Source organism: Oncorhynchus mykiss, chromosome 9, assembly GCF_057628025.1.
Source record: "Oncorhynchus mykiss isolate SJ-2025 chromosome 9, ASM5762802v1, whole genome shotgun sequence".
In the NCBI taxonomy this organism is placed as follows: domain Eukaryota; kingdom Metazoa; phylum Chordata; class Actinopteri; order Salmoniformes; family Salmonidae; genus Oncorhynchus; species Oncorhynchus mykiss.
In genome coordinates this window covers 55716797-55733261 of record NC_143030.1, presented here as the reverse complement: position 1 = coordinate 55733261, position 16465 = coordinate 55716797, and the positions used below count along the sequence as shown (strand labels likewise).

The 16465-nt window shown below is 40.3% G+C and overlaps 1 protein-coding gene across 6 annotated transcripts in view; it reads left to right on the top strand.

Annotated features, from left to right (window-relative positions):
* Positions 1-16465, top strand: part of cntn3a.1 (contactin 3a, tandem duplicate 1) — a 111302-nt gene that overhangs the window by 22595 nt on the left and 72242 nt on the right. For all 6 annotated transcript variants that reach the window (XM_021616086.3, XM_021616085.3, XM_090184558.1 and 3 more), the window contains 3 exons: positions 1008-1140; positions 7608-7783; positions 16258-16353. In XM_021616086.3, coding sequence (XP_021471761.1) covers positions 1008-1140; positions 7608-7783; positions 16258-16353 — 405 coding nt within the window. The remainder of the gene's footprint in view (positions 1-1007; positions 1141-7607; positions 7784-16257; positions 16354-16465) is intronic.

Genomic DNA, 16465 nt, shown 5'->3' with positions numbered 1-16465 from the left:
TGTAAGAGATGGCATTGAAATATATTTACGTAACTATGGAAAGAATGTCATGTTATTCCTACATCAAAACAAGTTTTTTTTCAACTCATGTTAATTGCACTGTCAAACCCACTCATGGTTTTTAAGAGATAACCGGGGACTGTAGGCTATTTACATTCGTAGACTTCACGTTTTAAGGTACAATACAGCGCTGATATACCAAGTACAAAAATTGTCCTTTATTCAGCACACTCTCTTTGCCTCAATCTTCTGTAAGGAAATCATTTTTATGAGCTGCTAATTGTGTTGATGCGGGCTATAGCACATATGCGGGCTATAGCTCCATTTCAGTTATTTCAGTATTTTTCTCGAGGTGCAGAATTTCATAAAACATGGCAGATGCCAAACTTGTTCCTTCACATTATTGTTTTCTTTTTGTTTCCAAAAACATTTTCTTCCAAATCAACCTAATTTTGCAAGCAAAAGCTTTTGGGTTCAAAAAATACCATTTTACTCCCAAAGTTGTTGTGGCATTTGTTTCAACACTTTGTTTAATGTGCATCATCCATGAGAGAGATCATTTATATGGGATTAGTGACATACTGTAGTGGACAAACATGATGCCCTCCATGCAGTGTAGTTTAGAAATGAGTGCCACACCGACTATTGTAGGTGGTGGTACAGTTTTGTCAGCAGCTTTTCTCTTTTGCTCAGGACCCTACTAAATTCAAGAGTGGTTTCTGAGTTTTCATGCTAAGATTGATATGGAACTCTAACAGATGTGGGGGGGAGGGGGTTTATTTTTTTTCAAGTGCGTGTTTTAATTGATGGGCCATTCCACTTAACTATTCTGTAACCGGTGTCTGTGAAATGGGACAGCAGACAAATAGCCAAATTATGATAATTTAGGTCAAAAATCATAATAACAGGTACTTTTTCAGGCTGATGGGCTACATCACAGCTTTATTCTCCCCCCCATTCAGACCATCCCTCCTTCTAGATAATGTTGCTGTTTCTCCTCCTGGCAGGAAACAACGTCCTGCTGAGGCCTGTGTTCACCAAACAACCAGGCAGTGTGGTGTTTCCCGTCCACCCCACTGAGACCATCAGAGAGGTGGTGTTCAGCTGTGAGGCCCAGGGACATCCACCTCCATTCTACAGGTACCAGCTGTCACTGTTACTTCAAGTTTGGCAGTGTACATTTAACTTTTTTTTAACCAGGTTAGTCTTAATGAGATAAATGGAAACATATTTTATGATATCTCACATTATACCACGGGTTACTTTAACCCTTTACACGATGGGGAATTTGCCTATATGAACAGGGCCAAATTGAAAGCTTTTTCAAATAAATAATTTAAGAAGCATGTGCATGTCCATGTTAGCAATTGAATGGGAACAGTTTGGAGATTTTAGGGAAATTCTAAGAACAAAGATTAGAGCAAAAGCCGTTCACCTGAAACAAGATTGAGTTCAAAGATTACACTGTTGATTTTATGTGCATTTGACCTTTACTGTACTTTTCGAATTAATTTGTCAATAACGAAATCTGGAAATAATCAAATCAAATCAAATTCATTTATAGAGCTCTTCTTTCATCGGCTGATATCTCAAAGTAATGTACAGAAACCCAGCCTAAAACCCAAAACAGCAAGCAATGCAGGTGTTGAAGCACGTTGGCTAGGAAAAACTCCCTAGAAAGGCCAAAACCTAGGAAAAAACCTAGAGAGGAACCAGGCTATGAGAGGTGGCCAGTCCTCTTCTGGCTGTGCCGGGTGGAGATTATAACAGAACATGGCCAAGATGTTCAAATGTTCATAAATGACCAGTATGGTCAAATAATAATAATCACAGTAGTTGTCGAGGGTGCAGCAAGTCAGTACCTCAGGAGTAAATGTCAGTTGGCTTTTCATAGTCAATCATTAAAAGTATCTCTACCACTCCTACTGTCTCTAGAGAGTTGAAAACAGCAAGTCTGGGACAGGTAGCACGTCCGGTGAACAGGTCAGGATTCCAAAGCCGCAGGCAGAACAGTTGAAACTGGAGCAGCAGCACGGCCAGGTGGACTGGGGACAGCAAGGAGTCATCATTTGCAGGTAGTCCTGAGGCATGGTCCTAGGGCTCAGGTCCTCCGAGAGAGAGAAAGAAAGAGAGAATTAGAGAGAGCATAGTTAAATTCACACAGGACACCGGATGAGACAGGAGAAGTACTCCAGATATAACAAACTGACCCTAGCCCCCCGACACATAAACTACTGCAGCATAAATACTGGAGGCTGAGACAGGAGGGGTCAGGAGACACTGTGGCCTCATCCGATGATACCCCTGACAGGGCCAAACAGGAAGGATATAACCCCACCCACTTTGCCAAAGCACAGCCCCCACACCACTAGAGGGATATCTTCAACCACCAACTTACCATCCTGAGACAAGGGCGAGTATAGCCCACAAAGATCTCCGCCATGGCACAACCCAAGGGGGGGCGCCAACCCAGACAGGAAGATCACATCAGTGACTCAACCAACTCAAGTGGACCTGTTCTTCTCTCTGACTCCAACTTGTTCTGGAAAATATAATACATCTTATTCTGTTTAAGACTCCACACATTGGATTTGTGTTCCATAAACTCCTTTCGCAGAAGTTGTTCCATGTAATTGGACTCAATAGCTATTCACTAAGCCACTTCAACAGCATGTAGTGCCAGACAATATTGGCACCGTAGTTAAGAACTCTAAACGGGAAATTACGGGAAATTAAATCCCGCCATGTGCGGCTAGCATTCTTACCTGAAAGAAAGAAATACTTTGGATATACACTGAACAAATATATAAACGCAACACGCAACAATTTCAATGTTTTTTCCTAGTCACAGTTCATATAAGGAAATCAGTCAATTGAAATAAGTTATATAATCTATGCATTTCACATGACTGGAAATAAAGATATGCATCTGTTGGTCACCTGTAAAACAGCTAGGGGTGTGGATCAGAAAACCAGTCAGTATCTGGTGTGACCACCCTTTGCCTCATGTAGCGAGAAACATCTCATTCGCATTGTGTTGATCAGGCTGTTTATTGTGGCCTGTTGGTCCACTCCTCTTCAATGGCTGTGCGAAGTTGCTGGATATTGGCGAGAACTGGACCACGCTGTCGTACACGTCGATCTTCCCAAACATGCTCAATGGGTGACATGTCTGGTGAGTATACAGGCCATGGAATAACTGGGACATTTTCAGCTTCCCGGAAGTGTGGACAGATCCTTGCGACATGGAGCCGTGCATTATCATGCTGAAACATGAGGTGATTGTGGTGGTGGTGGATGAATGGCAAAAGAATGGGTATCAGGATCTCGTCACGGTATCTCTGTGCATTCAAATTACCATCGATAATGCCATTGTGTTCGCTATCCATAACTTATGCCTGCCCATACCATAACCCCACCGCCACCATGGGGCACTTATTTCACAAAGTTGACATCAGCAAACCGCTCGCCCACACAACGACCACATCTGCCCGGTACAGTTAAAACCAGAATTCATCGGTGAAGAGCACACTTCTTCAGCATGCCAGTGGCCATCGAAGGTGAGTATTCACCCACTGAAGTTGGTTACGACATCAAACTGCAGTCAGGTCAAGACCCTGGTAAGGACGACGAGCACGCAGATGAGCTTCTCTGTTTGTGCAGAAATCCTTTGGTTGTGCAAACCCACAGTTTCATCAGCTGTCCAGGTGGCTAGTCTCAGACGATCCCGCAGATGAAAAACCCGGCTGCTGTGGTTACACGTGATCTGCGGTTGGACATACTGCCAAATTCTCTAAAATGACGTTGGAGACTCATCAAAATGACGATGACTGCCCATCGCAAATACATTCTGACCATTCTGATTGGCCCCAGAAACCGATGGGTTGGACCAGAATGGGCCTACAAGAATCATGAATCACGTTATTGGCTTGAATATTCTGATTGGTTAGAGAAGATTCAATCGCGGATGAATTTGTTTTGTACAATGCCCCTCATTTTGATGTCAGCACAACCGACTTATAGCATGGTAGTTTCAGACTGAATGTATGGGGCGATACATAGAGCAGCGGAATTAAATTCAGGATACGTTATCAGGCAAATTTCCCCTGTTTGTTGCCTAATGATGACCCAAGATAATTGATATTTGATAAGGAAATCAGGAATTTGAACCATGTCATTGGATTTAGGTTAAAAGTTGGGTGAAAGAAAGACAAACATTTCCGAAATTCCTTTATGTTTTCCACGTTAATTCAACATCATCACATTGTTTTTTGTTGTTGTTTTTTTTAACGTAGAAACAACATAGATTAATTTAGTTTGTGACCAGAGGGTTTGGACTTCACTGTCAAACTCTGCGTATTGTGTATTGTCCCTCTCCGGGAGTTGTCCCCAGTGCATTGTCCTAGGAATGTATTGATGCCCCGTTGATCACCAGCTTAAGTGATGACAAATTAAAACAGATGACAAATTATGATTTGCTTTAAAGAGCATCAGTTGCATAAGCTATTAATTTTCAATCTATCAAACAATGACGGCTGTTGTACTCTTGTCACTGTAATTAAATGCAAATTGCAAAGCCAAGCATTTAATATGCAATAGGTTGAAACGATCCCTCATAACATCAGCGTATTTGGCTGTTAATGTAGCTTGAAGATCCTGGGTGTTATGCCTAATGGGCACAAATTGAAATGAATGTACAAGATCTTATCACTTCCACTGGATAGAATACTTACGCAATCTGTTTCTACAATGCAGCCTCCGACACCAGCCTAAAAGATGGGAACCTAATAATTCTGTCTTCAACTCACATTGAAGTCGTACACCTGTGTGTGTGTGCGCAGAGTGTACTCACACACACACCACATTGAAGTAACCTGTTCCAGTGTATGAAATTAGTTTGGAAAAGTTAAGAGTCCTTCACTCAGTCTGCATCATAGTACATCAAATGGGTCTTTAGAGCTGAGAATAGAGCAGCTCTTTTTCAGGAGGCGCCAAGGACACATTAATTTAAGACATACTTAAGACTACTCCTCGACCGCTGTCACTGAAAGCCCCCTCTGAGTTGTCACCGTGGTCCCTTGATTTGTCTAGTCTGGAGCCATTCCAGCTGCAAAACCAAATCGATAAATCAATCTAATCAGCCAATCTGCCGTTAGGCACCGCTCCACTGAATAGGCCTCTCTCTCTCTCTCTCTCTCTCTCTCTCTCTCTCTCTCTCTCTCTCTCTCTCTCTCTCTCTTTCTCTCTCTCTCAGAAATGGAAACCTCAGGCTTATTTGACTCAAGGAGTTGTGGAATTCCAATCAGCACAAAAGGATCTAATATTCAATATAATTGTGCCTTATCTCTGTCTCTGAAAGCTATTTCTCAAGAGCTCCTCATGGACACAAAGATAGCTTTTCTTGTTAGGCTTGTTTGCTCTCCTCTGTTCATTTTCTCTCTCCTTGACATCAAACTGTTGGGATTAAGTGGATGCACTTGTCTTGTGTTCATTATTAACAGTTTTGAGGTGCGGTCAAACTGTATTTGAATAGGTTCTGTAACTTTTGATAATCAAAATTAATCAAAATCTAGAAGAAAAAAAATGGTGAAGATGAGCAATACAGTAATTCTCTTCATGTTGCACAGTGATTCAGGAAGAATAGATGTTCTAACTTACTGTAGCAAATTATTGTGAAGCACGCGCAAGACTTCAAGGTTTGGGTAGATTCAGCTTTCAATTCAGGAAATTCAGAAAATGAACTGAAAGTTGTTCAGGTTTTTCCAATTCAACTGAATTGACCACAATCCTACATTACTCAAAATGTCCAAGCATCTTGACAGCTGTTCACCCAAAAAGTGTTAAGGTGACCGCTTTGTCATTTGAGTTCCAGATTCCACCTAGCGTTGTTCTGTATTCAATGTCTTTGATCGCATTACCCTTAATCAAAAGGACTGTTATTATAGGGTTAGCGTAGGGTTATCCAAGGGATTTTAAAACAAATCTGTGCTAGATTATGGTGATATTGTGCTAGATTATGGTGATATTGTTTACATGCAAGCCTCAGCCAGCAGATTTAAGATACTGGACACTGTGTATCACAGGATGCTTAGATTTATAACAAATGCAAGATCACTCACCCATCACTGTAATCTATATGGTGAAGTGGCCCTCTCTTCCTACACAAATGCTGAAGCACTGGTACAGGTCATCTTTGTGTACAAAGCATTGCTTGGACTATTGCTTTTTTACCTGTCCCCCTCACTAAAAAGGTAATCACAAACTGATAGTCCCCGTTCTCAGCTGCTACAATCTTTCACACTTCCTAAGGCCAGAACTGAAATGGGAAAACTATCATTTTCGTATAATCCTTGGTGTTGGAACGAGCTGCAAAATACTTTAAACTGGAGGAGAGGGTATCGCTTGCTGAGTTTAAAGCATTGAAAGGGGAAAATGTTGTTGACCTTTGTGATTGTTTTTAATGCATCGTATTGTGCGCTTGTGTTGTATTTACACGCTGACTACTTCCTGTTGACTTTCCAGGTCCCCATTGAAAAATAGATTTCTATCCTCGAGGGTCTTTTGCTGGTTGAACAACGGTTCATTTAAAAAAATTGGGTTATCATTATCATTAGGTAGGCTATAGGCTACATCCACATGTGGTGTTTGAAAATCATTGTGGTTGGTTTAGGAATTGGTTACAATTCTTGTCCCAGGGCCTCCCTTATTGAGCAGGGAGGTCTGGCTGCTTTTGAGGAAAATAAAATGATGACAGTATTTACAGCCATTGGTTTTGGTCTCATCCCATGTTTAAATTGAGCAAGGCGTGAAAGGAATTTAATGAAAACGAATTATGGTTGCAAATGAGTAATGTCTCTCACTGATTACATCCCACATCAATTATATTCAGTGTTGTTTGGAGCGACAAGCACAGGGCCTTGTGTCGTTTGTTTTAATTTGGAATTTGCCACAAATTTGCCTTGTCTTGGGTTGTGATTGCAATTTGATCATGATGAAAGTGTGTGATTATGCTATCTGACTGTATGGATCACATGCATAATGAACCAGAACTGGGCAACCTTCAAGGAAACACGAGAGTTGGGCAATAGGATATGTTGTGTTTGTGGCACTATGGCTTGTGCAGCCTAATAATAGGATAGTTGTGAACATCATCATACACACCTTCGATAATATGAAAACGTTGGGAATGAAAGTCGTTCTTTAGGTGTCTCTCATTTTGAAATTCAATTGAAAATCGCTTAAAACATTGATAGACAATGTTTATTGCGCATTTGTGTTTTCTAGTCATTTAGCCAAATACTATACTATATGATGTGTTTTTAGCACATGTAAGCTTAATTTGCATTTAATACATAAGTCCGTAAGTCTGAGGATTGTATATTTTCTACATATTTGTGTTCTGTGTCTAGTAACCTCTTCCAGTTTGTCGTTGCTTTTGTGTGCTTACAATATGTAGCCCACACTTGTGAATGTTTTACTTTATGTAATATTTCCAGGCATTATGATGAGATCACTCATACACATATAAGGCTCATTCTGTACATTCTGGTGGACTTTCCCTACAGTTCTCTTGTCAACTTATCCTTTTAATGCTCTTGCTTTTTCAGGTGGAAGCTGAATGACTCCTTCATTGTACCTAGATCAGGGTCACGCTATGCCCTCACTGGGGGCAACCTACGCATCAGCCATCTGAACAAAGAGGAGGATGTCGGGATCTACCAGTGTCTGGCAACCAACTCCTTCGGCACCATCGTCAGCAGAGAAGCTAGTCTACATATAGCTTGTGAGTTTTCCTCTTAATACAGTAAAGGTTTAAATGGAATATTTCTCAGTCCAAGGAAAAAGGCAGTGGATTCTATCACAAAGCATCAGTCGTTAGCAAACCATGATTATGTCACTAAGTTGATCCTTTAATCCAGCTTAAACAGTGGCTTGGGACATCTGTGTGATAGGAGATGCAACTAGGGCTGTGGCGATCATGACATTTTGTCAACTGGTCACTGTCATGCAAATAACTGCCAGTCTCACGGTAAATGACAGTTAATTAACATAATAACGTTTAGCCTCTCCGAGCTTCCAGGCAGAGTTTACAATCCACTGATGCGGACCTTTGGAACATCTGCATTTCAAAAAAACTAATAAATCCATTTAATATAGCCTACACCATCTTAATAATACCATTATTTATTTTAGATACATCTAAAGAAACATTGTGATATGAAGACAATGTAGCCTATTTCAGAAGAACAGAATAGCATATTCTGAGTCATCCTTATGTTAAGCCGTGATCTGGCTGTGCTGTATGGCTGTGGGCTACACTAGTTAATTTAGCAGACAAGATTTGCTTATAATTCCCGTGGCATTATTTTATATTATTTTATAGTAAGAAGAATACAATTCCACATAGCTGAATAAAACAGAAAGGATATTTTCCCAAAATGATTTCCAAGGGAGTGTGCTGTGTTGATGTCACGTTCCGACCTTAGTTCCTTTGTGATGTCTTTGTTTTAGTATGGTCAGGGCGTGAGTTGGGTGGGCAGTCGGTGTTCTTTTTTCTATGATTTGGTATTCTGTGTTTGGCCTGGTATGGTTCTCAATCAGAGGCAGCTGTCAATCGTTGTCTCTGATTGAGAACCATACTTAGGCAGCCTGTTTTCACCCTGATTATATTTTCTGTTTAGTGTGTTTTGCACCTGACGGAGCTGTTTCGGTTGTGCGTTTTGTTTCTTTGTTTGATAGTGTTCAGTTGAAATAAATAACATGAACACGTACCACGCTGCGCCTGGCCCTCACCTTCTTCCACCGACGACCGTTACAGTTGAGCGGTTAACAAAGTGTTCATTTGAAGCAGGTCCTCCTATATGCCTAATTTACAGTTATTTATGCAACGTTAGTTGCGATACAAACCTTAGACTATATGTTTTGATTTCTAATACATTCTAAGGCTGCATGATGTGACTCTAATGATGTTTTTTTAAAAGTTGCATGAAAAGCATGAGCTCTGCTCTGTTTCTTGCGCAGTCTCTCATTCATAATTTGACAAGCACTTGATAATATTCTCATAGCCTACTAATATGTGTGTGGAATCATTTTTTATTTAGAATGGCCCACAAAAACATCATTTCATCCATAGCCTGCACTCAAATAGTGATTGGAGGTTCCGTAAAGTTGCGTTTTTAATATGCCAGGTAAGCTACATCGGTTGTAAAGCAGATTCATTTGGTAATAAATATAGCAGCACGAGAAAAATGGGATCCTTTTTTAAATAGTGGCGAGTCATAAGTCTGTTTTCACAGGTCGATTGAGCAATGACTGGGCTTATAAGAACACATGTTTCATTAGACTCTGTAGGCTATGTGCTCTCCAACCATGTTCCAGGGGTCCTGCCTTGGACTGCACACGATGGGCATCATTCAAAAGTGATAATATTCTCACCCATCAGACTATTCTCAATTTAATATTGTCTTTACATATACTAAGTAATATATGTGCGAAATTAGTTTGGATTTAGAATGGGCCATTATCATGCACCTGTCAGAACACGGGCAGGGGGGAAAATACATGTAATTCATATGCACTTGAATAGCTTGTGGAGGAAGCTTTTCCCGCAGTTAATTTTCATGCCAGTCAGGTAGACTACTCCAGTCTTAAAGCGAAGCATTGTGCTCAATATTAGGAGAGTTGAGAAATAAATATAGTCTATTGAAAACTGATAGGATCCTTCTCTTTTTAATGGAGGCCATCAAACCTCTGTTTTCTCACGCAATTGCATAGCATAGTCTGTAGAAATATAGTGCAACATGGGCTTATAGAAATTACATGTATCAACCAGCTATAAGGAGCTGGCTCTCGCTGTTCAACAGGTTATCCTATTCCGCTCGAACTCTGAATGCCAAAGCTCTCATGAAGTGTTTGTTTTGATTTTCAAGCTTTTGCATTGATGCCAGAGGGATTAGAGGGACAATAGAGCGCTGAGTACCAGGCCATTGGCGACTGGTTAGTTTGGTAGTCTACAAATGACCATTAGCGGCATCAGAGCGCAGTTTTGGAGAAGCCTAGTTACTGTGACTCAATGGTCACGTGGAATTTGACTGCGGTCATGACTCGTGACTGTCGGTGTGAAGGTAATACGGTCACCGTAACAGCCCTAAATGCAACAGCTCTACCAAAGAGTAGGTTTGGGATGAAGAGGGTGCGATTGTCGGGGGCCTTGACAGCAGCTATATAACTGATGTTTTACAGTCTTCATCTATCACATTTTAAGTCTTCGGCATCTCTGATGGCAAGGTAAACTCAGGGCCTCTGCTCTGACGGGAATCCCATCTAAAATGACAGCGTGAACCTCTGAGAACAGATGGTGCATCCAGATTGAATTCTGACGTCTGTTTCCTTTTAGCAGACCTAGGGATGATCCTTGTGAGAGCACCCCGGGTATTTAGCTGGCTTCTAATGGGTGCATTTGAGTCACGAGTCCCCACAAAGCAGTATATCATATTCACGTGAATCCCACCGCTGACACCAAATGTCTACACCAGGCAGTGTATCATATTCATATTTCCTACCAATTTTCAAGGTTTGACCTGCACTGTATGTCACTGTGATTGGTCTCGTCCATTGCCTGGCTCTGACCTGGGACCTGTGGGTTTTGTCAACTGACAAGGACAAGTATCTGCGGTGATGTGTCATCCATCTTATTTGTTGCTCTTGGTATAACTTAATTAATCCTGCAGAATGATTGAACGGCGCTGGGTCAGAGTAATAATGAATTGAGGAGAAGCCTGTTTTGAAAGTCTGTATCATGTCATTTGTAAAAGACTTGGACCAGACCAGAAGCACCTGGAGTGCTTTTTTGTCCCTCTTTTAGGCTTTGATTTTTTATAAAATAGGATGTAATGTAACAAAGATGTAACATATATTGAACAAAAATATAAATACAAGATACAGCAATTTCAAAGATTTTAATCAGTTACAGTCTATATAAGGATATCAGTCAATTTAAATAAATTAATTAGGCCCTTATCTACACTCTTACAAAAAGGGTTCAAAAAGGGTTATTTGGCTGTCCCCATAAGAGAACCCTTTTTTGGTCTGTGTAGAGGGTTCTACATGGAACCAAAATGGTTCTACCTGGAACCAAAAAGGGTTCTTCAAAGGGTTATCCTATGGGTTCTCCAAAGGGTTCTCCACTTTCTAAGAGTGTATGGATTTCACATGACTGTGAATACAGATATGCATCTGTTAGTCACAGATACATAAAAAGTAAGCGCATGGATCCAAAAACCAGTCAGTATCTGGTGTGAGCACCATTTGCTTCATGCAGCGTGACACATCTCCTTCACATAGAGTTGATCAGGCTGTTGATTGTGGCCTGTGGAATGTTGTCCCACTCCTCTTCAATGACTGTGCGAAGTTGCTGGATATAGGTGGGAACTGGAACACGGTGTCGTACATGTTGATCCAGAGCATCCCACAATTCTCAATGGGTGGGGCATATCTGGTGAGTATGCCATGCCATTCATCCGCCACCATCACCTCGTGTTTCAGCATGATAATGAATGACCCCATGTCGCAAGGATCTGTACACAATTCCTGGAAGCTGAAAATGTCCTAGTTCTTCCATGGCCTGCGTGCCCACCAGACATGTCACCCATTAAGCATGTTTGGGGTGCTCTGGATCGACGTGTACGACAGCATGTTCCAGTTCCCACCAATATCCTGCAACTTCGCACAGCCATTGAAGAGGAGTGGGACAACATTCCACAGGACTCAACCAACAACCTCCGCTCTGCGTGAGGTGAATGGTGGTCACACCCGATAGTGATTGCTTTTCTGATCCACGCCCCTACCTTTTTTAAGGTACTGTATCTGTGACCAACAGATGCATATCTTCATTCTCAGTCATGTGAAATCTATAGATTAAGGCCTAATAAATGTATTTCAATTGACTGATTTCCTTATATGAACCGTAACTCAGTAAAGTTTTTGAAATTGTTGAATGTTGCGTTTATATTTTTGTTCAGTATAATACTATCAAGGCACAAGGCGAGACCCAGATGCAGACAGAGGAGGCAGATGGTTAGAGTCTGATATTTATTAACAATCCAAAAGGGGTAGGCAAGAGAATGTTCGTGGACAGGCAGAAGGCCAAAACCAGTTCAGAGTCCAGGATGTACAGAGTGGCAGGCAGGCTCAAGGTCAAGGCAGGCAGAATGGTAAGGCAGGCTGGAATGGAGTCCAGAAAACAGGCAAGGGTCAAAACCGGGAGGACTAGCAAAAGATAAATAGAAAGCAGGAGCACGGGAAAACATGCTGCTTGACTTGAAAACATGCAAGACGAACCGGCACAGAGAGACAGGAAACTCAGGGATAAATACACTCGGGAAAATAAGCAACACCTGGAGGGGGTGGAGACAAACACAAGAAACAGGTGAAACAGATCAGGACATGTACAATTATTGACACCCCTGTTTTCAGTACGTTTCAATAACTCACCTTGATAACACATGCAATATACTGTAGCTCAGTATTTGAATTATGTATCTTATATAGTCACTTTTGCTCATCTTTATCAAAGGTGTCAATCTTTTTAGAACTCACTGTAGGTGTTGCACATGATGCAGTTGGACCATGAAAAGCATTGGTTTAAAATATAAAGTTGTAGGCACATAAGCTCTTGTGGCTACTGAAGTTGGTCTTTTAATTGGTATTTTGCTGGCTCAGCGTTACCAAGATTAGTAAGATATCCGTATATAATATATCATATATAGGGTGGCAGGTATACTAGCGTTGGGCCAGTACCCGAAAGGTCGCTAGTTCAAATCCTTAGCCGACAAGGTGAAAATCTGTTAATGTGCGCTTGAGCAAGGCACTTAACCCTAATTACTCCAGGGCTGCTGGATAATGATGACCCTGGCTGTGACCCAACTCTCTGAGGGCGTCTCAGGGGGAGTTGGGATATGCAAAAAAACACATTTCCAATTCGCACTATGCGTATTAATGTACATTTGTACAAATTTAAATTGTTAAATTGAACAAATATATATATTTTTATAAAAATGTAGGCACAAAGAGTGATTGTGTTAGGGCTACATGGCAGCCCTTCATCCACCACCAGCCTGTGGGCTGAGCCATATAAACTGTGGACAATCTTTCACCATCTAATATGGGCTTAACATATCAGAACATTTAAAGGTTGATGATTCCACTGACAATACTGTGGTGAAATGTTTTAAAAGCCTCTGCTCGTCTGTTGTGTGCACTGGAATAATCTCACTTGTTCTAGGGGCAGATTGAATTCTGTAATCTCTTTGGGATTTATATAATTGAAAGTCTCTCGACTCTGCTGTGGTAAAATATAACATTACTCCACAGATTGTAACTGCCATATTGCAGGAATAACCTTTTAATTTGTACCCAAGAGAATGAGCATGATATGCTCCAGATGCAATGTTGTTAGCTCTGTGCTTAATTATTGAATGGTGAAATAACTGTATTTAAGAAACTGCACAGGATGCAATTCACTTGTATTTTAGGAGCATCAGATTTTATATCTCTTCTTTAGTTCAGGCTCACAATTGCACATCATTTGCATATTTGTTTTCCAGTGTCTGTCTGACATTACAATCCATTTCACAAGTAGATCTGATTTCTATCTCTTGTTTTTAACAAACGCCTTCCTTCATTTCTATCAAGTCCCTTTCATAACATCCACACTTTCGCCTCAAGAGAAAATTACATCCTTATTTAGTTTTATAGCAATCAGAGAGTGGGGACATGAACAGCACTCACAGTCTTGGCCTGTCCAAAATATATCAGAGCTCTAGCTATCTGCATTTCAAACATACCATTTTTTTAAAACAGGAATTTATCACACAATGCTAGAGAACAATTGTAAAGAGTTTCTCAATTAACGTTTTTGATGTCATAGTGTACATTTCTCAAACTCAATTCTGGACCTCAAAGGCAGTTCCACAGCATTTGTTGTAATCAGGGACAGATTTAGACTTGGGATGCCAGGTGGGCGCAGTTAATTGTCAGTTTGACCAGAAAACCAGCAGCCTCTTGACCTCATCGGGTAAGAGTTGAATATCCCTGCTGTAAAGTGTCTCAGTCTTGTAATATCGTACTTATTTCTGAGTGCTCACTGCAAAATTGTGTGTTGCTCACTTTTTGAATAAGTAGAACATAGATTAATGAAGAGATGGGAACAGTATCATATCATATAAACTATTCAAAGCGGTAAACCATAACATTTACATTTTAGGCTATGAAAGTGGTTTGAGTGGTACTTTCTACAGTAATATGACTCAATATTAAATAACTGTGAAGGACAAGCCATGACTGTTGGTTAATGCTCTCGTTCACACCACAACAAAAGTTACTCACATTCTCTTTTGATACAATCTCCTCTGATTCATTGCATTAAGTCACAAAATGCTAATTCACATCCAATTTCATGGACCTGAAAGCACTCAAAATAGCTTGAATTAGGCAATGAAAAAGCACACAGAGGTATGTCTTTGAAAGGCTTGACAATATAATCCAGGGGTTGCAGAACAGTTTGGTTTATCAGGCATGGCTGGCTTTAGTGTGTCCAGCTCATTTGCGTTTCACACTATGAGAATATTGACCGTTTTTTCCCACTTCACGGTGGTGTAGTAATATTATTAGGTGCTATAGGGAAATACTGCTCATATACAGATTTCACCTAGCTTCAGGGATTTTTGTCAAATAAATATTTATTTTAATACTCACTTTGAGAAAGTTTTATTTTAAATGTTAATACTTTTTGGAATTATACACTGTGTTCAGTTAGTTCTTAAACCTCGTTAGTTCTGAAAACACAGGACATGTTGTTAGAAATTCCAATGTGCCAATAGTTGATTGTAAGCACTAACCTGACACTCGCTTTCATGTTGTCATAGGGAAAGATAACTTTGATGATAGCAATGACTTTCTTTAACAAAGTCATTTCAGTGGCGTCTTGAGATTTGGTTGTTTTCCAAATCCACCTAATCATGCCTCTCAAATGCTGAATACTTATGCACCTGATAAAACATAGAAACACAATTTTGTGCCTCAACAAGACTGCCTCAACAATCTAAGTGTCTAAATGTATGTTTACAGGTTAAAGGGGAATTCAAGAATATGGGAAATAAGAAAAACAGGCCTTTATAACAAAGTTATCCCATAGCCTTGAGGACATTCATTACTGTACCTGACCTCTTTATACTTTTAATTAATCAGTGGGCTCTGTAATTCCCAATTTAAACTGCTTCCTAAAGCAGAACTAATCACTCATGGTATTCAAGACTTAGAATCGATCTAGAAGTGTTTCACATAAATCTTGCTTAGGTGTGGCACAGATGTCCCTGAAGCATCACACAGACATGGTGACATAATTCCCCAATATTATACAGACTTCTCAAATGAATCTGTTAATTGAGGCAGTGTTCTCATTAAGTTCATGTATTCATGGGGAAGTAGGTGTTACAGTACATTATTCTTCTTTCTATTTCCATTCTCTCTTGATTATGGCATTATTGGTTACTTTGGTTTGCTATTTTGCAGTATAGGCTCTTAGATATCTACAAGAGCAACAACAGCAGAGAAAAGACAGATGTGGATTGTTGTCCTATTTCCCGAGTAGGTTGTCAAGAAGTAAATGGTTGCCATACACATGCTATTTCAATCTCATAGCCGTTTAATTGTTGCTGGAACGTGTGCAATGAGGAAAGTAATGAATGAAACACAGAAAGTGATAACAATACATAGTTTCAATTAAAATCACTCATGTGTGACTTATACTTGAGGAAGGGCTTTCCGCATGCTGGAGGTGCTTGGGATTGAACAGTTCTGTAAGTACACCGGAAGAAATTATTGTCTCACAAAGTTGTCCAAAGGTGTCGGATACTGCCATTTAACCCAATGAGGAAGATGCTCAAGAATAATAAATTATGATACATTAATATAATACTATAGTACAATTTGTGTCCCAAAAGCTGAAATTGTAGTCCTTAGAATAACCAATGACTCACTGTTAAAAGGGAGTATTAGACAAAAAGACATGAGCTGTGTTTGGGGCTATATCAATTTGTATAATGTCAAGTCACTGCATGGTGTTCCACACTACCAATGATAGATTAACTACTATGTCAATATTTGGTTATGGCTATAATGGCTATTGCCATTGCTTCATAAATTCAGTAGAATACTGCTTGATCATTTTGGCCTATTCCTTTTGTCTCTCTGAAACAGACTTGGAGAATTTCAAGACACAGAGTCGAAGTCCAGTGAGGGTTCGTGAGGGCCAAGGAGTGGTCCTACTCTGTGGCCCACCACCCCACTCTGGAGGTAAGAAAGCCTTTGCGGAACACCTAATGACTGTGAAAGGAACAACTAAAAACTTAAGTGGTACACTATTTCCATAAGTCATATGTAGGCCTACAATAAATAAATAAATATC